At 43.5% G+C, this 23,788-nt stretch overlaps 1 protein-coding gene across 1 annotated transcript; it reads left to right on the forward strand.

Moving 5' to 3' along the window:
- The first annotated feature begins 1,283 nt into the window (after positions 1–1,283).
- Positions 1,284–18,912, forward strand: NUB1 (negative regulator of ubiquitin like proteins 1). Its single transcript, XM_088150278.1, has 15 exons — positions 1,284–1,440; positions 6,268–6,385; positions 6,474–6,641; positions 8,482–8,540; positions 9,114–9,184; positions 9,348–9,542; positions 10,543–10,631; positions 10,839–10,945; positions 11,955–12,141; positions 12,998–13,105; positions 13,326–13,478; positions 14,527–14,673; positions 14,817–14,909; positions 16,610–16,805; positions 18,019–18,912. Exons 2-15 carry the CDS (start codon positions 6,269–6,271, stop codon positions 18,189–18,191), a joined length of 1,863 nt encoding a protein of 620 aa, XP_088006404.1. The 5' UTR covers positions 1,284–1,440; position 6,268; the 3' UTR covers positions 18,192–18,912.
- Positions 18,913–23,788: the final 4,876 nt, after the last annotated feature.

Below are 23,788 nucleotides of genomic sequence, written 5' to 3' on the forward strand. Positions count from 1 at the left end.
ACATCGCTTCCCATTCAGTCATTAAGCGAATCACTGGTGGTCATTAAGCGAGATATCACATGACCATGACATGCAATTTTACTGCCAGCTTCTCCATTGACTCTGCTTGCTGGAAGCCAGTTGTGAAGTGCACAAATGGTGATCCCATGACCGGACACTGTGATGGTCATAAACACTTGCTGGTTGCCAAGCACCCGAATGTCGATCACATGACCATGGGGATGCTGTGACAGTCATAAACGCGAGTACTGGTCGTAACGTTACTTTTTCAGCACCATAACTTTGGTCACTAAACAGGGCAGTCCCTAAGCAAGGTCTACCTGTACTGTTAAGGTCTCCATTGTATTGTTACTTAAAGTTTTTATACACAAAGCAAATTTAACAATTAAAATACCAAAAAATAAAAGATGAAGGGCCTTTCAACGACCACAAAGGTCAGAATATTGAAAGCAATGGCCTTTTCCCATGGTAGGGGACGGCTGCAGATGCTGGACACTGAGAAAGCCAAGGATGATTGCTGCCTTCAAAATACAAACGTGGAGGTAGTTACTAAGAAGATGGAGATGGCTGCTGCAAGACCCAATCCATTCTGGGCCAAGGTTAGGCTGATGGCTCCCTTGAGATGAAGATTAGCGAGTAGAGACTGATTTTAGGCCCGCAATGAGAGGGGAGAATGGACCTAACAAAAAATTGGCTAGGTCTGGCAAGGTTGTGGGAAGGATTAAGGGAAAACAAGAGGATGGAGGAGGAGGACCCAAGAGATTTCAACCCTGCCCCCGGAAGGGCTGCAAGTTCTTGCCAGAATCAAGTTGCAAGAAGGAGCACCCCGCACAATCCCCAGGAACCAAGCCAGACTCCAGGACAACTTTTTCAATTTGATTTGGGGTCTTCTTTTTTTCCCCCATCCCCCCTTTTTCACTTTACTGGATAAGGCTGCAAGCTTGCTTTCGAGAAAGCCATCACACTGCTTCTAACAGAAGGAGCAGCAGGGGCCGCGTACCAAGATCAGGGACTGCACTAACCGGGAGGGCCACTAGAGGGCCACAGAACACTGCCTTTGCGGCCCTCTAGCGGTCATCGGGAGAACGGCAGCGCCCTTCTGGCTCCCTACTGGAGAAGGGCAAGCCTTCGGCGCCCTCAGCAAGGTGCGTGTGTGGCGAAGGGCTCGTGCTGGAGGCGCTTCCTACCCGAGCCGGCCGGGGAGGCCGCCGCCGCAGCCCGAAAAGCCCGGCCCGCCCCCCTGCGCGCGCAGCCCGGCTCCCTCCTTCGGCGAGAGGCACCAAAATGGCGACGGGAGGTCGCCAGGCCACCGGTCACGTGCCCGCCCCTCGTCCCGCCCCCTCGGCGCAGGAGTGTTCTCTCGCTTTCGTTTCTGACGTCCAGCGCGAGCGGCCCGCCTCCAGGGCAGCGCGCGCCGGCGACAGGGAAGAGCGCGCGCAGGTAAGCCGGGAGCGCCCGCGGGCGACGGGCCGGGCGGGCGGGGCGCCTCCCCTTCCTCCTCCTCCTCCCTCGGGGACGGGGAGCTGCGGCTAAACGGGAGCGCCCAGGGCCGGCCGGGGCCTCTCCTTTTGGCGACGGGAGAGAGGGAGCGCAGGGGGTTGGCAAGCGGGCTGGGGATCCTGGGGAGGGTACTCCCCGCCCGGCTTCCTGGTCTTACCTCAGAGGGGGTCCGCTTTGTCTAACCCTGAGCCCTCCAGATGGGCTGGGCTTCAAGGCCTATCATCCTGGCCAAGGAGTTAGGGGCCTTGGGAATATAGGTATCTCTTCCCACTTCCCCGGGATACCAAAATAAGGAAATGTGTGTTGTGATGTCACAATGCGAGCACCATTCTTTTGTCCTGTGACGTCACAATGCGAGCCCCTCCCTTGCCTTTGTGCCATGATGTCACGATGCAAGCTCCGCCCCATGCAATGACTTGACACAAAGTCTGCCCTTTAGGACTTTCAGGGCAAGGTCCCCCACACTGGTGTGGGAGTGGTGGGCGTGTTGTAATGCCACAATACATTTTTTGTTGCTTGTCCCCCCACCATACAGTTGCACACCGCGCTGTATATCCCCAACCTGCATACATAAACCGTACAATGCAATTTACGGTATTTTTATAAATTTTAACTGTATTTATTTATTGTTTTAATCTTTTGTAAGCCGCCCAGAGTCCCCCATTGGGGGGAGATGGGTGGGGGATAAGTTTGATAAATAAATAAATTAAATAAATAAAATTTGTCCTGCTACAACCACATGGCATCGCTGTAGCACACAAACCAACTAAATCCCTCCAAAACATCTTAAGCGAACCAACCCAAATCAAACAATATACTGTAATTTAGCTTGGATTTTTCCCTGCTATTACCATTCAAAGGGGGTTGAGGACAAAATTAAATGCTGGTAAAGAGTAAAACAATGAAAAATAGGATCCCCAGCATAACATTTAATAAGTTGGATAAAACAGCTGTTGTAGTGTCTTGCAGTCAGAATGGTTAAAAACTCTGTTCGCCTGTTGTCCAGTGCTGAATAAGAAGATGCCAGAATGATAGTAAAAGACATGAAAAAAAAAGGGGGCCAGGAAGGACATAGGTATGGAAAAGAAAAAATGATATATGATCACCTGAGCCCCGGTACTCTACCAGCAGTCTTAAATAATTGGAAAATCACAGGCAGTGCTTGGACAAGTAAGGATCATTTGCTTTTTTTCTGACAGATTCCTTTTAACAATCAAAAATCAAAGGGGAATGTAGATTTCATAAGGTCTCCTAGCAAAACTCTGAAGATAAAATCTCCCTCACTTTCCTTTTTATGAAGGCATTTGTAAATAAAGGGACTTTTTATGGGAAGATAAAGTTTCCCGGAATAGAATCGAGATAGAATTATTTTCTTCTGTTTTCATTTTCATTTTCCACTGCGGTGTCTATAAAATGTATGCAAAATGTCAGTGAATCAAGTATCATGAAAGCAAAACTAATGAATCAATTTTACTGTTTCATCTATAGTGGAAGATGGCAGTGTTTGGCCAATCCTTTAAGCAACCGTAGTAGAACCTCCTGAATCTTTAAGAGACTCTGCATATAGTTGTCTTTCAAGCAATGGTCTTGATTTACACTTTGTATTCTTTCCCACCCAACAGAATGTTGGAAAGACATTATCTGAAGGGGGTTGGGAGTCTGTCAGTCCGCCCATCTGCCAGGTAACTCTCTGAAAATTGAACACAGTGGGACCAGATTTGGTGTGCAGGATGGAACTTAGCAAAGAAGAATTGAGTTCAAAAATAGCTGAATCAGAATAGGTATTGTGGGGGAGGAAATTCCCCAGTGTATCTCTACACTGGTCAGTTGGTCAGTGTCTTGCAATGTTTCCTGCTATTCTGTTCTAAGCCCCCTTCCCAGTCACATGAGCGAGTGGAGGACCCGCACCCACAAACACACATGGACACAGTACTAGAGGAAAGCAGAAACACACAAAAAGACATAACAGGTTACTTACACAGAAGAAAATACACCTCTGGTCACGGCTGGTGAAGGGGTTGGGAAATAATAATTTATTGTGCCACCAGACTCTGAAGGACTTTAGCCAGCTCACGATAATCAAAGAAATTACAATAAAATCAGTAGAAGATAAAAGATGGCAAGTGCGATGAAGCAAGGGGTCTCACTGTCCCTCACCAAAGTCCTGGGTGAAGAGCCCGGTCTTCATGGCTCTTCTAAACCACAGCAGAGTGGGGGCCATCTGGATCTCGGGGGAACCTTGTTCCAGAGGGCAGGCGCTGTTACAGAGAAGGTACACTTCTGGGGTCCCAATGGAGGACATGGTTTAATTGAAGGAACCCCCAGCCCGTCAACCCTGCAGGATCAAATCAGGCAGGTAGTTGCTATGGGAGACAGGCGGTCCCTCAAGTGACCGGGTCCTATGCCATGTGGGGCTTTATAGATAACAACCAGCATTTTGAATCGCACCCAGAACCAAACCAGCAACCAGTGCCAATCTCTGCAGGCTTTTCCTCCCGTCTTTATTCTTTCCAACCAGCAGAACTTTGGAAAGAAATTATGAAAGAAAGGGGCTGGGACTGTATCAGCAGAATACTTCTCCAAAAAGTGGAATGTTAGGCATGGAGGGAAGCCAGCCAAAGAAAGGTAGAGTTTGAAAATGGCCCAGATCTGTCCTGGTTACTACAGAGAGAGAAAAATTCTCCCTGTGCATCCCAGTGGGAGAATCATCTGGGCAACAACTCAGAATTACTGATGATGATGAAGATGATGGTGATGATGAATGATAGTTCTGTTCTCAGCCTCCCCCGCTTCCCTACTCCCTTCCAGTCATATGGTCCAGAATGGAGCTGCTCTTAAGGATTGGAAAGAATTCCACAAACCAGGCTCTGTACCCCTTCCTTGTTCTCCTTCCATTTATTTTGCCCTTTAAGATTTCCTCTCTTCCCCAGCCAGCTGCTTGGGAGACCCTCCTGGCTCGGGGGACGCTTTCCCATTTCCTGATCTGGCTGAAAGAGAAATGGCAAAGCTGGGCATGAGGATCACAGAGTTGGCAGAATGGGTAACGCGAAGGGAAGCTAAGCTGCTGACCTTCTGCTTTTCCATATGGTGATTGGAAGAGGGTCTGCGAAAGGGACCAGTCGGTGCTTTTCTCTAGCTTCCTTCTTGCGTCCCAACTCCAAAAGAACGGAAATGTTGGCCGGCTCTATTGGCTGCATCTGTAAAACCTGGCTTCCACTTGGATTGCTCTGGGATTGTTGACAGAGAGTAAACGTAGAAGACCCAGAGATGGCAGAGTCGTGGTGACAGCTGCAGTCCTCAGACAGACTCTTCATGAGGACTGGATTTTTCTGGAAAAAGTGGCTTGAAGAGTTTGCCTTTGAAACTTCTGTCGTGGTTCATATGAACTCTTCAGCTGGCTTTTAATTGTATCTCGATCTCCAGGCATTTGCAGGTTGCCTTTGCTAGATGTCTGTGTTGCATTGATTCTGCCAATCAGAGTGCAATGAAATGCACAAAAGCAGATTTGGGGTGCCTTTGTTAGCAGTTGATAAACGTAGCACTATTCCAGTATTCTATTCCAGAGCCCCAGTTTGGTGTAGTGGTTGAGGCATCAGGCTAGAAGCCGGAAGGCCGTGAGTTCTAGTCCCACCTTAGGCACAGAGCCAGCCAGCTGGATAACCTTGAGCCAGTCACGCTCTCTCAGCCCTAGGAAGCAGGCAGTGGCAAACCACTTCCAAATAACCTTACCAAGAAAACTGCAGGGACTTGTCCAGGCAGTCACCAGGAATCAAAAACTGACTCAAAGGCACCAAAAATAAATAAAATTCCAGTTGAGTACGACCTTTCACTTTACACATCTGAGCCAGCTTTGTAAAATCTTGCTAGGATTTTAGTTTGCTTAGATTTTTGTTTCATAAAACGTGTCACCTTAGGGAAAACACAAACCCTTTACGCTTTGATTCAGCATCCATCTCCATGGACACCAGTAAAAAGCACATACTTTACTTTCTTTCAGTGGATAACACTTTATGATCGTAGCCTGCCAGTGGCTGCTTAAGAAGAACCGCTTTGCAGAACGAGAACAGCTCCACGAGCAAATAAAAAACGTTTATGATAGATTATTTGCCAATCTATTTCAGATTGATTGGCTGCTTGTTACGCAGCTTCCTGCATTTTATCTTCTGAGTAGAAAGTCCATATTCTGTGTAGGTCAGGATGGTGAGATGCTAAGAGGGTTTTTACAATCCTCCATATGTTATAAACTTACAAATGAACTTGCTTCTGCAGCTTGAAACAGACGTCACAAGATAGCAGGTTAGAATTGCTGAGATACCCCCAAGAAGTTTTTTTACATACGTAGAAACTTTATGTATACGTATAAAAATAAATGTAGTGGGTTGAATCTCCCTTTAATGGAAATGCTATATATGAACTGGGTTCACACCGGGATGAAATCTGCATCAAATTTGTCCAAAGTTATTTTTTCAAGGCAGGACTAGAACTCATGATCTCCTGGTTTCTAGCTTTCTCAGCCCTACTGGGAGATCCTGCAGATTGGACATGCAAGCCATGTGTTCTTCCACCTCACTCTTTCTCATGTTTGTTTAATTTAAGCACAAAAAGGGGCCAGATTTACAGGTATACCTATATTTTACATCCTCTTGAGATGTAAAAGGACACGTGTTTTAACCGAATCAGAAGCACAATTACGACATTTTTCAAAATAAGTTGCCTACCCAAGTGTAAATGTTTTCCTTCTGTTTTTTTTTTTTTTTTTAATGCCAGGATGGCACAGAACAAGTATCTTGCAGCGAAGCTGAAAAACTATTTGCGTGAAGACAAAATTCAGCTATGGAAGCCTCCGTATACCAACAGCAACAAGGAGGCTGGAGAGGAGCTGAAAGTAAGCCAGCTGCCATACTGTCGCTGTTTTTATTTCATGCGATTTTATTGCGTTGGTATTCTTAACAGATTCATTTTTATCATCCTAGGATCTCACCCGGCAATATTCAGCCAGGCTAAATTATAATGACAATGAAATAGAGGCTCTTCTGGAAGAAATACGTTGTAAAGCAGTCGAGCGGGGAATGGGCAATGAAGCTTATAGGGTGACTGGCGTGGCGACACTTGAAGTAGCCTTGCCTTCAAGGATGGGTAAAGTAAGCAGCTGCTTCATGTTATCTGAAGAAGCATGTGTAAAACGTGCACTAGGAGCCATTTTAGCCAAATATTGAACAATAGTATGTCATATGTACACAGGAGGCCAGTGTTTCTCAACCTCAGCAGCTTTCAGATGGGGGGACTTCAACTCCCAGAATTCCCCAGCCAGCATGGCTGGCTGGGGGATTCTGGGAGTTGAAGTCCACCCATCTGAAAGCTGCCAAGGTTGAGAAACACTGCAGTAGGCAAATAAATGAGATGATTGATTGATTGATTGATTGATTGATTGATTGATTGATTGATTACATGCCATCAGGTTGTGGTCGACTCTTGGCCACATAGATAGATTTTCTCCATGATGATCTGTCCCCAACCTGGTCCTTCAGCTCTTCCAACAGTGCCCCCATTGCCCATGTAACTAAGTCCATCCCCCTTGCTGCTGGTCATCTTCTTTTTCCTTCCACCTTTCCCAGCATTAGAGCCTTCTCCAGAAAAAATGAGACTATACCGTGTCTTTATTTTATTTATGTAAAAGAGAAGTGGGGTAGGAATCCACTGGAGTTGACTTTGTTTCTTAAATCCAGAAGAGGCAAACTCTCAGGACAAAATACTAGTACTATTTGCATTACACACTGAACCAGAAACTGGCTGTCTACATTTTAGCCTACTATGTGTTATGCCAACCCAGCTGATGTGGTTATGTTTATTGTTAAACTTAGTCAACTGAGTCAGCGGTGATTACGGTAATAATAGATAAGCATATTGTGAAAACACTCGTATGACCTAGTTAATCCTCCTAGGATTGTAAAAAGCAACTTATTAGGGGGAAATAGCCCCAGATGAAATTATTGAATAAAGGCAATGAAACATAGTTGGCAACAACGTCTGGCTAAGTCTGAAATCTTAACCAGCCCTTGCATTAAAAAGAATGTTCATTTAGTGGGAATAAAGCAGGCTGCTATGTTCACTATTCTCTTGCAGCATTATATTTGTTTCAGTGCTTTCATTAAAAACTCTACCCATAAAAAGGTTCCTGAGCTTAAGATGGCAGGAAAACAGCCCAACTGCTATTTTAGTTATGGTAACATGAGGGCATGTGTAGCGATAATTAAAGTACTGTACTTTGCTGTTGCTGTTCCTGCTGGAAAAGGAGAGCTGTTTTAATCGCTCTTGAATGGAAAAATGGTATTGCCATCCTCAGATCCCTTTTCCCTATCACATCTCTGGATCAACAGATTCTTCACCTCTTCCACTTGATCCTAATGCCACTTGATTCCAGTGCCCATTGGACTATTGAATTCTTAAAGACAAGGAACCTGTGTCTACTTGAAATTGATGCTTCTTGTACTTTAGTAGAGCCAACATCAGGAACAATCTGGGAGTGAAGAGATTTCCCCAGAATTTCTGTTGTATAGATTTGTTTCACCCAATTATTTTTCCCCACATTTCCTTCAGATTTAATAGGGATAATTTCTGTCATTAATTCCAGAACTGATAGTTCATTGTGTCTTTTTCTTCTTTCTCTTCTCATTTCTTCTCTCCTCTGCCTTGCGTATATATGCACGACTAGATTGAATATAGGATTCCCTTTTGCTCTGTGTTTATCAGTGCTTGTGAATTGGAGAGGGGGAAAAAATGAAAGACGTGAGGAAGGAGTGGAATGAAGTCAAACCTATGTTAAAGAATGCTGCTACGGTGGTCAGAACAAAATCCAGAAATCCAAAAGGAAAAGGTTGAACGTTTGTTGTATCAGTGCTGCTCTGTAAACAAGACCAGTGTGTTTGAAGACCCATAATCCGTATCATCTTTAAATGAATCGATATTTTCTGTTTTTCATAGATACAAAAAAACATACTGGAAACCAAATTGGTCATCACAGGCAAAGAGTTGCGATCTCAGTAAGGATCTATCTTTTTACTTAAAATAAAAGTGCTTTGCTCAAAAGTTCCTGTAATTTATTTTATGTAATTGTGTGCTATAATGATCCCCGATCCCGAATACATACCATAGAAAGCATTGGTGTGTACTGTATTCATTCTGAGAGAGGTATAAACACAGAAGAAATTCATTTTACCAGTTGCCAGTCTGAACACAGAAGTAGGTTTTCTGAGTTAATATAGTATCGTGAAAAGATGTCTCTGGTCATATGTGATAGATTTAAAAAGATGTTTATCCCAAAGCACATCTCAGTGAATTCCTTGGTGTGCGTAAGCATGTCTGGAGTTGCAACCTTGGCATCATTAGAAAGACGGGCCTGGCTGATCTGTTGCTGTACACTATCCTTCATCTTGGCATTTCTTGCTTTGAGAAAGGATTTCCACTTGTCCTTATCTTATCCAGACTGTAAAATTGTGCTTCTTGATTGTTATCATGGGGTATAATAATAGTTATGAAAAGTTAGTTCTTCCAAAGAGTGCACAGTATAATCGTAAAGCTGAATTGCTTTTACTAGCTATTCTTCTTCTTCCCAGAATAGCACAGACATACGGATTTGAAGAAACCTGCATTAAAGTAATTATAAATAAGAAACAACTGGAATTAGGTATGTATCTTGCGTTTAAATGCATTTGCGGAACAATTGTTTATTCATATTCTGAAGAGAGCTGCTCCTTTTTTGATTTTCAAACTTCTGTATACTGAAGCTTCTATTTCAGAAGTCCTCCTGCTCTTTTTGGCTGGCACATTAATCAGCTTCCACTTTACAGGAAAGACCTTAGAAGAGCAGGGGGTAACTCACAACGTCAAAGTCATGGTGCTTGAACTGAAACTGAGCGAAGAAGAAACCAGAAGAAAAATCCGTGAAGAAGAGATGCAGCTTAAAGAAGAGGCCTTAAAGAAGAAAGAAATAAATAAAAGGATGCAGAGGACAAAAAGGGGATTAGAAATACTTGCTGAAAGAGGTAAAGGAACTTTTTTGCTTAAATCTCACACTTTTACTACACGCATATATATACTCATCAACTGTTACCATATCATGGTAAGCGACGTTATGCAAAGTGCAAAACGAGAATAAGAAATACTATGCCAAGGAAATTAAAGACATGAGATCAGAAAAGGAACTAGAGCAGAATCTAATTTATATCAACATCATTCTTTGTGTCTGTCTGAATATTTGGAAAGCATTATGGCTTCCATCCCATCCATATCTTTCTGTCCTTGCAAGCCATCCTTGTTTCTTTCACCTCTGTCCAACACTTTATATGCCACCCTGTTCTTTAAATTTCTCATAGTTCTCCTTTAAGGATCTTGTCAACTCCATCCAACCAAGATTTTCTTGGTCTTGGTCTTGGTCTTGGTCATGCTGGCTGGGAAATTCTGGGAGTTGAAGTCCACTCATCTTAAAGTCCCCAAGGTTGAGAAACACTGGTATAAAAACTTAATTAAGGAGTCCAAAAAATCAGCATTTTTGGATGCAATGTGATTCTGATTGTGTCTTGTGGTTTATTCTGTAGAAAACTCTTTTGAAAATTCTTACCTGTGAATAGAGAATGAGGGAATTAAATCGGTCGTTGTGGTCCTAGTTTTATAGGCATGCCAAGGAACTGTTAGTCCCTAGTTTATTTCAGGGATGCTCACCTTTTACCAGGCTGATGGCTACCCTAACCCTCTGAGAAGTTTGCTGGTGCAACCCTCCAAGATAGAAGTTAAATAAAACGAGATTTCATTTAATTTCATTTATGTTAAAAATGGGATGACTCTACAATCATGTGCTGAATCACTCTTTTTTTCTATCACATTAAAAATTGGAGCTTCGTAATAATGTTGGGGGGTCTCCAGCACTCACATTCAGGGCTTTGGGGGGGCTATGTGACCCCTAATTTTAAGTTGTGCCCCTTTGATTTCTTGGAATGTTATTGAGACGTGTTGCTTTTTTTTTTTAACGTGCACGCTCTGTTACAGAGGATTCCTTCGACCCAGACACCACACCTTACCTGGACATAGCAAATCAGACTGGAAGAACTATCCAGATCCCTTCGCAAGCCAAAAAAGTAAGTGTGAGCTACACAAAAGTTGTGTTCTCCCCTGCCCATCCATCTCCCCCACCCCCCATAATCATCAAGGATGTTTTGTTTGAAATGCAATTTTATTGTTAAGGATTAATGTGAGTGAAATATTCCCCCTCCCCCTCCCCTTCCTCCCCCTCCCCCTCTCCTCCTCCTCCTCCTCCTCCTCCTCCTCCTCCTCCTCTTTTGCAGGCTCTTTTAATAGCTATGGGGTACCATGAAAAGGGCCGAGCTTTGTTGAAGAAAAAAGAATATGCTGTGGCATTACCATACCTGTTGGATGCAGATAAACACTTCTGGTAAAAATCTCAGTCCCCTTTTGCCTAACTTCTTTTCTAATTCTGGTGCTTCACACAGCAGTTTTGTGCCGCTGCTAAAATGAGCCAAAAACAGGTTGCTTCTCTTCCCAGTCATTTCCAAGTGCGTTCAGCCCACAACAGTAGGGAGAAATGTGGTAGAAAAAAAAGGGGGGGGGAAGCTCCAAAAAACTAGCCTTGACCTCAGCTTTATGGGCAACATTGTCACTGCCCAACAATCCCCAAATGTGGCATTGTGTTACTCAGAATGGGAAGGAGCCATCTTGTGTCACCTGATCTGAAGACATGGCCACGACAAGGTTGCATACTGGCCTCTCTCCCAGCCCAAAGGTGAACCCCACACACTCAAGCAGTAAGTGTAAAGTTGCTGAGGGGCCATAGACAGCTCTGCAGGAAATGCTCCAGAATCCACCACTTAAGCCCCCCAGCGTCAAACCCATTCAGCTCCTCCTAACAGCCTTTGGATCAGTTTCCATTTAGCCCGTTTGCCTGGAGCAGTGTTTCTCAACCTTAGCAACTTTAAGAGGTCTGGACTTCAACTCCCAGGATTCCCCAGCCAGCCATGCTGGGTGGGGAATCCTGGGAGTTGAAGTCCAGACCTCTTAAAGTTGCTAAGGTTGAGAAACACTGACCTGGAGGCATCTGAGGCTACTTGTGTTGTTGATTTGGGTGTGGCTCGGGGAGACAGGAGCTGGCACATTTGTGTTTCTTTTGGAGTTGGGCATAGCCTGCACGTACCTCAGTTATTGGCTGTTCAATGTGTCTTTGCTGGCGTTGCTGCTCCGTACCCTTCTTTTGGGTTTACGTTGCTGTCATGCTCCTTCGCTCATCCGGCCAGCAGACATTCAGTGCAGGATTGTGTCCTCCTCCCCCGGCTGATGCTAGCTGATCAGACCTCTGCTACGCCGTCTCGCTGTATTGCACGCCTCTAAGTTCTACCCACATTTCAACAGCTCTGCAACGCCTGTGCCAAATATGTTCTGCTTTTCAGTGAATGTGGTTCAGACCTCCTCACCACTGTTGATAATTATGCAGTGCTGCAGCTGGACATTGTCTGGTGCTACTTCCACCTGGGACAACTGGAGTGCCTCGACGATGCTGAGAAGAAGCTTTTGGCAGCCCATGACTGCTTCAGAAGGTGTTATGGAGAGCACCATGAAAGACTGGTCACCATAAAAGTAGGCTGGTTATGTGTATTTAATGAACCCCTCCTCAGTTACGTTGAATGAACTCCTCCTCATTTGCATCCTCGTTTCTTTCTTTTTGCCATGTCAACATCAGAGGGTAGCTGGTTGTCGTTGGCACTCGGGCTTTTTTCTAAGGAAGTTGCACGCTCTTGGAAATTAAATTTGGGAGTGGGTAACTTCAGAAGGTTCTAACCTATATGCTTCTTCAAGAGCCGTATCGCTGTGCTGTCTCCTTAAAGGGAGCCCAAGAGTTGGGAATGTAAGAAAAAAAGTGCAAGACTTGGTTTTTGTAGAGGTGATTCACACAGCATGTTAAGTCACCTTAATCACATGGGTTTCGGCTTGGGGTTGTGTGCTAACCTACCCATTGTGGTTTAGCAACATGTGCAAACCAACTCATGATCAGGTTTCCAAAAGAATCTCGGCTTAGATTTATACCCGAATACTGCTGTAGATTATTGAATATTGTTATAAATATTAAGTAAGATATGCTGGAAAGAGTATTTTTACTCTCCAAGCTAACGTTTCAGGGATTTAAATATTTAAAAGTTTGAATATTTAAACTCAAAATATGAGAAGCATTTGTTCTGGCAATTCATTTCGAACGGTGTGCCTGTTAAGACCATTTGTTTTAGTTCTGCAGAGTTTCACGAAACCGGAGCCAAATTGGTTGGTAGATTGATCCTTATATAAACCTTGTTATGTATTGCTCAGAGCTTCAATTTCTTTCTCTTACCCCACCCAAATAGTCCAGTGAGTTTCAGTATGTAAACTTGGTCCGTTACACTGTGATTTGTGAAACCTTCCTTGCATGTCGACCCATTTGTAAATAGTTCCTTTTCTTTAGGGAAGTTCTGGGCGAGAGAAAGCTTTATTTCTGAGGCTCTACTTGCTTGAAGGAATAAGCCATTATCACAATGGCAGAGAAAGAGAAGCTGCTGAATGTCTTCAGAGAGTAAGTTCTTGTATTTATGTCAAGGTTTAAAATCCCTTCCCTAAGGTTGTAAATCTACATGTGTATCTCCTTGGGATTAAGCCTCACTGAATACAGCGGCATATATAGTAGCTTAGACTGCATGATGTTTTTCCCCGCAGAGCCTCCAAGCAGCAACCGTTTTTTTTCCGTATTTGACTCTTTAATAGAAACGTGCTCCTTTTCTTTTTTGCTTTTGCAGGCACATAGCTTATTTCAAGAGCTGCGCATAGACCCAGAAAAGATCAATAGCTTGTTGCTCCTGGGTTTCTCCGCTCAAGAGGCTCGCCTCGGTCTCCGAGCTTGCGATGGCAATTTGGAACACGCTGCCAACCATATTTCCAACAGGAGAGAGGTAGCGTGCCAAAGGGGTATTTTTGGCAGGAAAAAATCCATGCGGTCTCGTGGCAGGGTGGGGTGGAGCGGGGGAGAGCTCTGCATTGTGCACGAAGTGGTGCGCTGTTAGCAAAGCCTCCCATTTCAAGCATCTAGTGCTTCTGTTTCATGCGTCTGTATTGCCTTACATCAGAATCCTACTTCTGGTACAATGGCCAATTTCTCCTGTGTGCACACTGAAACGGCCAAGGAATCCCAAAGTTCTCTCGCCGAATAAATACAGTGGTACCTCGGTTCACGAACTTAATTCGTTCCACAATTCTGGTCACGAACCGAATTGGTCACGAACCGAATCAAATTTCCCCATAAGGTTCAATGTAAATAAGGTTAATCCGTTCTGAAACATATGTATTTTTTTTTAACCACAAAAATATGAAACAGTACAGTACAGTGCAGTACAGTATGAAGAGAGAGAGCACTAACCCTGCTTGAGGCGACACCAAAAAGCTTCACAGCACATGTCTGTCTGCGACCGCGATCTCGCCTAGAGGAAGCCACGACCACGTGTCAGAGCAGGGAAGATGGCCGCAGGTTGTGTTCGTCACCCAATGCGGAGTTCGCGAACGGAAGCAAAATTTTGCGAACGCTGCTGTTCACGAACTGAATTGTTCGCGAACAGAAGCATTTGTGAACCGAGGTATTACTGTAGTTTCTAACTTCTGAAATGAAACAGCTGTTTTGACAGAGGGGTTCGGGTTTTTAGAGAAGAAGCTCTGAGATGAATTCACGATTGCACACTGAGGCACAAACATCTGTTTTTAGCCAGAATAGTTGTAACGAGCACATTGTTGGAAGACCTGAAAGACCAGGTCAGGGAGGAAAATCTGTCTGTGTGGTCACTAGGAGTCGACAGTGACTTTATGACTTTAGGATTGTAGTACAGAATCCATCAAAATGAGGGAAGGAATACATCCAAAACTGAGAACCAATCTACAAATCAGAGAGTGAGCGTGGAGACCCAGTTTTGCCGTCTAATGAACAGATGTCTTCCTGTGGTTCTCCTGCAGGAGAAGGCTCTGATACGAAGAGAGGAGAGGGCGAAGAGGAGAAAGCGATTAGAAAGCATAAACTCCTTGAAAAGCATGGGCTATTCCGAGCGAGCAGCTAGAGAGGCGCTCCACAAGGCAAAAGGAAACATCGAAGAAGCAGTTAAGGTAAACGTCATTCCTAGGGTTTGCCTCTGCTCACGTTAGGTAAAAATGTTGCTTGCTTTATATGTATTTTCTTTTGCACTGACTTGGGGTGGCCCTCCTTTGTCCAGCTTCACACACCCGCCATTGTTCATTTTCTCCTCTAGATTATGCTTGATAATCCCCAGTTACTTTTACCAAGCGACGATGCTCCTGCGCCAGGGGATGAGTTTCAAGTTCCCCAGGAAAGTATTGAACAGGTAAGTCTGTGTGTGTGCATTTTCCATTTTCTGTTCTATTCTTCCCTCAAGGATTTACCCATTTCCAGTTTCCAGCTTACTACAAGCCCCTCATCCTTTCTTCAGAGCCTCTTGGCAGGGTGCTTGAGAACATGTAACTCAAAAAAATCCTGCTGGGGCATTTCCCTGTGTAACCAAGGAAGACCCAGTATTGCAGGGAGTGCTTAAGAGTTCCCGTTTCAATCAGAGTTTCTTGCTGTGTCTTTTAGAGAAACCCAGTTTTGCTTTACCTACTTTGGCTCACATGTTTTGCATTCATCTCAGGGGGATGTGGGGCAGGGTGGCTATTTTAACCTTCTCTGCAACTCAGTTGGGTACCAGTGATTTTTTGTTCGATCTGCTGCATTGCTTTTGCAGTTATTCCAGTTGCTCATGCGCATTAAAACAGCCTTTGACGGCTAAATTTTCTTGGTTTCTCTTTTGAGCTCCCAGGTTCAGCTGATCTTTTGTCATTGACCAGACATTTTTGTGCCCAGGCATCCTTTGAAATTGTTGCCGGTTCCATTTGGGGCATGTGGAACTAACCAGGTCCTCAGATCTAATTTGGACATACAATGCCAATATTGGAAAAATTCTACCTAAAGCAGACCATTGCATGGAATCAGCATGGCTCAATCTATAGTTGCAGCTCTCCTATTTCTGCAATATTTCGATTTGTTTTTGTTTTTTTATACCAGATTAGTTCACATAATACCTATTTCATCCATTGATGTATATTTGCACAATGGAGTGCGAGCATTGATTCACACCTTACCCTGGATGGATGGATGGATGGATGGATGGATGGATGGATGGATGGATGGATGGATGGATGACAGGGAGGGAGGGAGCCTACATTTTAGAAGCTGGTGCAAACATGTGAGCAATTCTTGTCAACCAGTGGTTTGGTTGTAATTTTTAGGTATATTTACAGTTAGATGTATACAGGTAGTCTTTGCTTAGTGACCACAATTGGGACCAGCAACTCCATTGCTAAGCACCATGGTTGCTAAATGGAAAATCATGTGACCATGATGGACTTAGGGCATCACTTCCCATTTGGCCATTAAGCAAGTCACCACAGTCGTTAAGTGAAACATCACATGACTGTGACTTACAATTTTACTTCCATGTTCTCCATTAACTCTGCTTGTTGCAATCTGTTTGGGAAGCATGCAAATGGCAATCATGGGATGCTGCGACAGTTGTAAATGCAAGGATTGGTTGCAAACCTTTTTTTATTATGCCATCATAACTTCGAATGGTCACTAAATGAGGCAGTCCATAAGCAAGGACTACCTGTGGTTTCCCCAGATTGTTTCCAGTATAGTGCAAGAATCAGAGCTTGTTTTCCTAACATAGGGATTCTTGCACTGTGTATACTTCAGTTCCCAGAATTCCCTAGTCAGTATGGGTATTGCTGAGAATTCTGGGATTCTGCACATGTGGGAAGTGCTTGAGGAAAGTGAGTTAGAACATTGGAATCTGTTGAGGAAACTCGTTTTGCATTCAGGTTCAGCTTTAAAGTTCCATCATTCTCTGAAGTTCTAAACTGCTTTCTTTATATTTCATCTCACATTAGGAAGTAGGTCTGTTCTGAGGCAAAGATGCCACTCTAAATTTCTTGGAAGAAGATTAAAATGTGACTTAATGTATGTTTTCCTTCTATTTTTACCACCTAGCTGGTGTATATGGGCTTTAATCCTGGAATCGCTGAGCAAGCTCTGAAAGTATTCAGAGGCAACATTCAACTGGCCATACAGACACTTCTTCATTATGGGGGATCCCTTCCCGCTGACTTACAGACCCCCTCGGACAGCACCACCACCACCTCCAATGAGTCCAGCTCATCGAAAGATTCTCCTACCGATTCTGCAGGTGAAAGGGCTATGCTCAGGGCAGGAGTGGACGACAACAATTTGCAGGATATTGAGGCAGGGAATCAGGACAGATGACAATGTTCTTGATGTTATGTAGCATATGAACCCACAAAGATGGGGATGATGGAAGAATTATGGGGTTTCCATGTGCTGCAGACAGGTCATGCATAGATGGTTTGGACTTTAACGAGGGATGTCATAATTGTGACTAAGCTATTACACAGACAATGTCTTGTTGACTAGACTTTATAGATACTCTTTTTTTATTGCACTGTGGATTGAGTTTGTACCATCAGCCATCCACATCTTTTTGGGTGTAACATTCTTTGTTACCAAATAGTAAAGAACTCATCAACCCATTAGGACCATCTTTTCCAAACAGGTTCTTCCCATCCCAAGTGTCTAGGGCAATGTTTCTCAACCTTGGCAGCTTTAAGAGGTGTGCACTTCAACTCAATATTCAAGCTAGCTGGGGAATTCTGGAAGTTGAAGTCCACATCTCTTAAAGGTTGAGAAACAGTGGAGCAGGGAGTAGATGTTTAGGACCCTCACTCTGAAAAGTTAAGGGAATGCAGCCCCAGTGTCAGTCCTTTCCCATGACTTCCAAGTGAAATGTCCTCTGTTCTTGTGTATTTAAAAACAGGGTGTCAGTCTCCTCTAAATTACTAGAAACCGGCAGAGGGTTTTAATAACAGCTCATTTTGATAATGTACCATTAATTCAAGTAGAAAACCCATTTTATATTAATTATTTGTATTTAATGCTGGTAAGAATTTAGTTCCTTCTTTTTAGGGTGAACTTAATAGCATTTTTCCAACTGTCCTCCTATCAGCTTGGGGTTTTCCTATTTTGTCATTTTCCACTAAATCCTTAAGCAGGGAACCACGCGTCTCTCAAGAAAGGATTTACCACCGCCAGTGGTTACAAAAGTAAATTTATAAAATTATTTTCATTTCCCATTGATCTCCTTTATTAAAATCAGAAAGAAGTCTTAAATCTTGAGCAAACGCTTTCTGAAAATGTTTAATTAAGCACATTTCTACTATTTCACAGACCAGCTGAGAAATTATTGTGGCGTCCCTGACCCACAAACCCCATCCAGTAGTAGTAGCTATTCTTAAAACAATGCCATTTGTGGAATGACGGGCTTAAAGAGCCCAGGAATTGAAGACTTGCATTCCATGAGCATTCCATGTTTCATTTATTTCTAGGCACTTCTGGGGCTTCAACAGATGAAGACATGGAAGTTGATGCTGTCAGTGAAATCTTAGAGGATATTCCAGAACATGAAGAAGATTACTTGGACTTAACTTTGGAAGAAGAGGAAGTTGTCATTAATGAGTACCTGTCCTACATACGACACCTGCAAACACCATCCAAATAGACAAACTTTGGAAGGCTGCATCTCAGTTATGTGTTTCAGGGTGTTTTGGGCTCCAGATCAGATGGAGTTAGTTGCCTTTAAGTCTCATGGAACTCAAGAATGAGGTGAGTCCCAGCTAGCTTAATTGGAACTAACTTAGTCTCGATCGAGAGCTTAAGACTAGGTTGCTCTCTTATATTTTGCCAAATGCCTTAATTTTAATTAGCTGCATAGTTTTAAAAATTGGCATGCAAAAAAAAAAATCTGTATTATTATTTAATTGTGATCTAAAGCCACGCTGGACAGTATTGTCAATTGTAGAACAGAAATATTTACAGAAATATTTTTATAGAAAGTTTCAGCGTATATATCTTGATGTAAAATCAATTTAAATCATAGCTTGAATAAAATCCATTTTGCATCCCTTCACAATAATAGAATTCTTTTAAAACAGCAAATGATCTGACTGTGACACCACTTAAGTAGAATCCCATGAGGGGTGTTGATATTTTCTCATGGCAGAAATGAAGATTTCTGCATAAATCAGACAATTTTTATGAAGTTTTCCTTTCCCTCTTTTCTAAAACTGTTGTAAATCTATTGTGCGTGAATTGAAATACCTCCCCTTTCTAATCAGTCTTGCTAATGCACTACTAACTAATAAAAAACACATTCATCACAGCTACAGTGTTTTGAAAAGCTGAAGAAACAGAAGGAATAAAGGCAGTCTTGAAAACGCAGAAAAGAATGAGAGAGAGTGTGTATCCATGTTTCAATGTCTCTGAAATTTTTCCCCCAGAATCTTCTGTTTTTGTCTCAACTTTTGAAACATTGGGTCAGAAATAACAGTAACGCCTGTGATCTTTACAGAACGTTACTCTCTGCCAGCTTCCTTTACAGATAGTCCTCACTTAACGACCACAGTAGGGACAGGAAAATTTGTAATTAACTGGGGCAGTTGTTAAGCAAGGCATCATGTGACCACACTCAATTTTACGACTTTTTTGTGGCTGTCGTTAAGCAAATCATCATGGTTGTTAAGTGAATTGTGGTTGTTAAGTGAATCATGCAAATCCCCACTGATTTTGCTTGCCGGAAGCTGGCTGGGAAGGTCCCAAATGGTGATCTTGTGATCCTGGGACATTGCAACCGTTGTAAGTGCAAGCTGGTTGCCAAGTACCCAGATCACGATCATGTGACTGCAGGGGTGCTGTGACAGTTGTAAATGCGAGGACCAGTTGTAAGTCACTTTTTTCAGTGCCATCATAACTCTGAATGGTCGCTAAATGAATGGTTGTTAGGCAAGGACTACCTGTATTATAAGCATCCACAGGAAGGCAAAAGAGAGAATGCCCATTAGTAATGCAAATTCTGCCAATTACGTACTTCTGTGCGACATCATGATGCAAATAGAAAGGGGCGGGATTTGAGTCATGACATCATGCTGTATATTTTTTCGTTTTGGCACCATGTTAAGCAATGGATGCCTCTAATTTTTTGCTGTTGCTGCTGTCCAAAGAGAGGAATTTAGGAAACAGATGGTGGTGTCCATCCTTTGTTGTCCACAAAGTAACAAATCTCAGATCTTGGCCTGTCACTGAGGAAGGATTTTTGCAGGATAGGCTCCCTTTGGAGGTAAAGGTGCCCCATTGCAGCCATCCAGGTCCCTCTTCCATAGATGTTGATGTGGTGCTCAAAGATGCAAAGAAAATGGGGAAGAGGCCTTTAATGGTAAAACAAACAGTTAGGTTTTCCTGGCCCGCACGGCTTTTATTTTTTTGTTACGTTTCCTGCACGATCTCCGTATGTAGCCCATTTTTATTTTTTGATTTTAAGCATAAGGCAGGATCTTTAGCGGTCTATGTATTAGGGATTCCCTGGGGTCTTACCAAGGGACCTTCTGTTCATTTCAGCCTCTGAACGGCAGATGCTAAAGATTTCGGGCATTTTGGTGGCTAAACTGTATAACCAGCCAACTTTTCACAATCGAGGTGGCATGATCTATGACCTTGGATGAGATTTACCCATTTTAAAATGGCTCTAATGGGGATGTGATAGGTTCAGTCAACTTGGAAACAGATGAGCGCACAGTTTGTTCTCATCCTGGATTCCGTGCAAGCCACAGACCTCGGCTGTGCTGGTGTTACGAACTGATGTTCGCTTCTCTAGAACTGGTGTGAGCACACCCTAGTGTTTCGGAAATTTGCTTGACAGAGGTGTACTTTGTGACCGCAGTTCCAACGCCGTAAGTACACCATTGCTGGGAAAAAAATAGACCCTGGAATCAATGGGAATTCCACCTTGGGTATCCCAACGTACCTCTTCATGTTTAATAAATCGCTTTGTTGCAGGAAAGCTTAAATGCAACGGATTAATTTAGATTATCCTGCTTCAGTTTTACAGCGTCCAGTGGAAACAGTCTTTCATAGTTTTAAAAGACTGAAGATTTACAAGCATCGCCTCTGAGACGGCAGCTTAATTCTTTCACACCGAAAGAACCGCTTGGGTGAAAAAAAACAAAGAACGGGTTCTGTGAACCCTGCCCAAATTAAAGCTAATAAACCAGCATAGCCACTAGAGGGCAGGCAAGACCTGTCCACATTTTTGGGTCATTGGAAGCACCTTAACATTGTGGGCTGGTGATAGCTCTCCCTAATTAAGGTTTCTTTCTTTCTTTACTTGATTCACAGTCCTTAAAATTGCTTAGTCAGGGCAGGAAATGACTTTGATGGAGCATCAGCCTCCCGCACACACCCAAGCAGCAGTCAAGTTTGCTCCCTGCTTCCCAACCAAGCCGAAAAGATTGTTGAACCTGACTGTGGCCATGTGCAAGGATGTGCATGCTTTGGCAATGGTTTTGCTCTTCAAGAGATAGCATCAGCAGAGCCAGTCCCAATTTGGTTTGGTGCTTCCTGTTTACAAGTACAAACCAACATCTGGGCGATGAGGAACACCAGATATGTCACCACAATGGAGGGCTAGAGTTGCCCCCCCAATGAGGGTCTTTGTTCTGCTGTGCAGCTGGAAGCTTACAGTGGCTTTTTATTTTAACAGCGTGGGGCAAGCAGTTCCATAAGAATTCATGCCAGGAAGAAACAAAGACTGAGACATTGTGGGAGAGAGGGGACGCCTTACCCGGCCCCGTGACGATGAGGACCACAGGGAGGATAAAGTGGTAGCTCATACTGGAAGCGATTCCTGCAAACAGATCTCTAGATTTCTATGGGGGTATCCAGATTTTGAACAGGAAGGTCTAGGAAAGGTGGAGGACAAGCAGAAGAGCGCAGCCTTATGTGAAGAAGGGCTGTCAGGACTGTACTGCCTACACGCAGGCAGGAGAGCCAGCAAAGGACGGCCTCTGGTGGACAGATGCTGCAATGCGCTTCTAAAATGCGTGGCTGAATTAGGGTGGATCTAGGTGAGACATTTACTATGCACCCACTCTAGTTCATTTGGGGGGGTTAACTAGAGGTCCAGACAGCTATCAGCTTGCATTTGTAAACCTGGAGTTTCTCAGTTATTTGGACTTACTTTTATTAGGAGGGAAAGACAGTATTTGCACAATGCATCCAGAAGCCGCTTTACACATTGGTTTCCGGTGTGCACACAACTGACAATATTTTCTAGGGAGTGGGAAGTATTTGGGGGTCAGGCATGTATCACTGATATTCATATCAAAATTATTCCATATATCTGGTGATGATCCAGGAGAGTTTAAAAAAAAAAAAAAAGATGGTGTTTCTGAGTCAACCTTGACAAGCTGGCAAATTCTTCATCTTTCAACTTCAATCTCTCCTCTGTAATACGGGGAAAAGGCTGCTGCTTTAACTTTATGAAGATTTTGCAAGGATCCTGATGCATGTAAAAAAAAACATACTGTACACCAGTGTTTCTCCATCTCAGCAGCTTTCAGATATGTGGACTGCAACCCCCAGAACTCCCCGGCCAGCTCATAACATCAGCAGCGATTACACTGATTTGGTGCTCCCTTTTCGATGAGAGTGAATTCTCACACTGATAAGGAAGATGGTAACCATCATATAAGCATGGCCTAGATGCAAGCCACCACACATTTGCACAAGCCAGGCTGCGCCCCCATCAACAAAAGTTGTGGTTTGAATGTGTGTGTGTGTGAGTGTGTAGGTTCACATCAAGACAAAGGTACTGGTTGGAATTCTTGTGCTGTCCTTTTCACCTTTTCATAGTAATTCTATATAATCAGAGACTTGTTTCCTTTGCTCCCAGTTCAGTGTGTTGCCACAGTCTTCTGACAGTTTTTCCATACTACCATTTTGGTGAGTTCTCAGTTTATGAGTTCTATCACAGCTAATGGCTACAGACGCCGTGCATTTCTTACCTGTATGCTGACAGCATCCAAAAGCTGCTGCTCCAAGGAAAAATTTGCTCAAGTATTTGTAATTTGCAAAGAAAAAGGACTTGGCAGAAACATGAATAATGCAACTGGTTTGGAAACAGAAAAGCGCATGAAAGATGCACTCATCCACCTCAGACAAGCGGGCAGAATAATTGCTTGGACACCACTGCAGCTCTGCTTTTCACTGGTGTAATGGAAGTGAACCAACCAATCCCATAGTCACTTTTGGTTTGCTTACATCCACTTCCCTGTGTTGACCATCGTCTTCATCTTCATTGTAAGGTCCCAAAGCAAACCGAAAGCTTCCGGCTGAACTGAGACTCTTTTAAGTCAGAACTAGGCTCAGGAATAAAGAGAACAAATAAGATCAGTGGCAGTGGAAATTTGCCATCTAACAACTATCCGTACCTTCAAGATTACATGCCCTTAAGAAGATTATAAAGCAGAAGTCCCTAACTGTCATCTACTCAGGAGGACACACTTTTCAACCATGGTGGCTGGTACTTTACCAGGTATCAAAAGGTAATTATACACAGTGAAGTGGGCACTTCCCTTTCCCAGTTAAGACTTATTTCAAGTTATCCAAATTCTTGAGAGATCTTTCAGATCTTCCCAAGTTTGAGGCTATCTCACCCTTTAGCAATTGGGCAATTTTGCCGAAGAATGCTGAAATCTCACAAGAATTTGATAATTATTTAAATTCTTGGATGCCATCTTGAGGAACCAGGAATGCTTTGGCACCTGCGGGTCCTATGTTGACATCTTTTGTGGTTTACCAACAGCTAGAAACCCATAAACCTTTCCTCCTCACTGTCTAAACAGCCCTCTGACGGAAGGATGATAGAACAGTTGAGTGGCAGTTATGCTAGTTATTGTGACAAGCTTATTGGAAAGCATTCTGTCTCAGTTTCATCAGCTAGCAAGCAAGTTCCATTAATTTCCAAGTCCTCAGAGAAGGTCAAACATGTAACAAGAGACAACTTGATTCCTATCAAAGGTTTGCAGTTTATCATGCTTGGAAGAGGGAAATGGGGACCCTCCTAACGTTGCGGAACAGCAACTTCCTGGAGTTCCACCCCAAGGTCTCCACCCTTGACATAGACTGCAACTATATGGAATGCGAGAATTATTATAGCAATTGGAAGGCAAGCTGGACAGCTGTTCATTGACAGTCACTGAGATTTGATCTATCAGTCTTCTGGTGATGGATTCTCCTAGTCAACGAGCTATGAGATTTGGGAGG

This window comes from Python bivittatus, unplaced genomic scaffold (assembly GCF_059951505.1).
Source record: "Python bivittatus isolate LINGU-HERP-01145 unplaced genomic scaffold, Pbiv_v1 ctg000610_np1212, whole genome shotgun sequence".
NCBI classification, from domain to species: Eukaryota; Metazoa; Chordata; class Lepidosauria; order Squamata; family Pythonidae; genus Python; species Python bivittatus.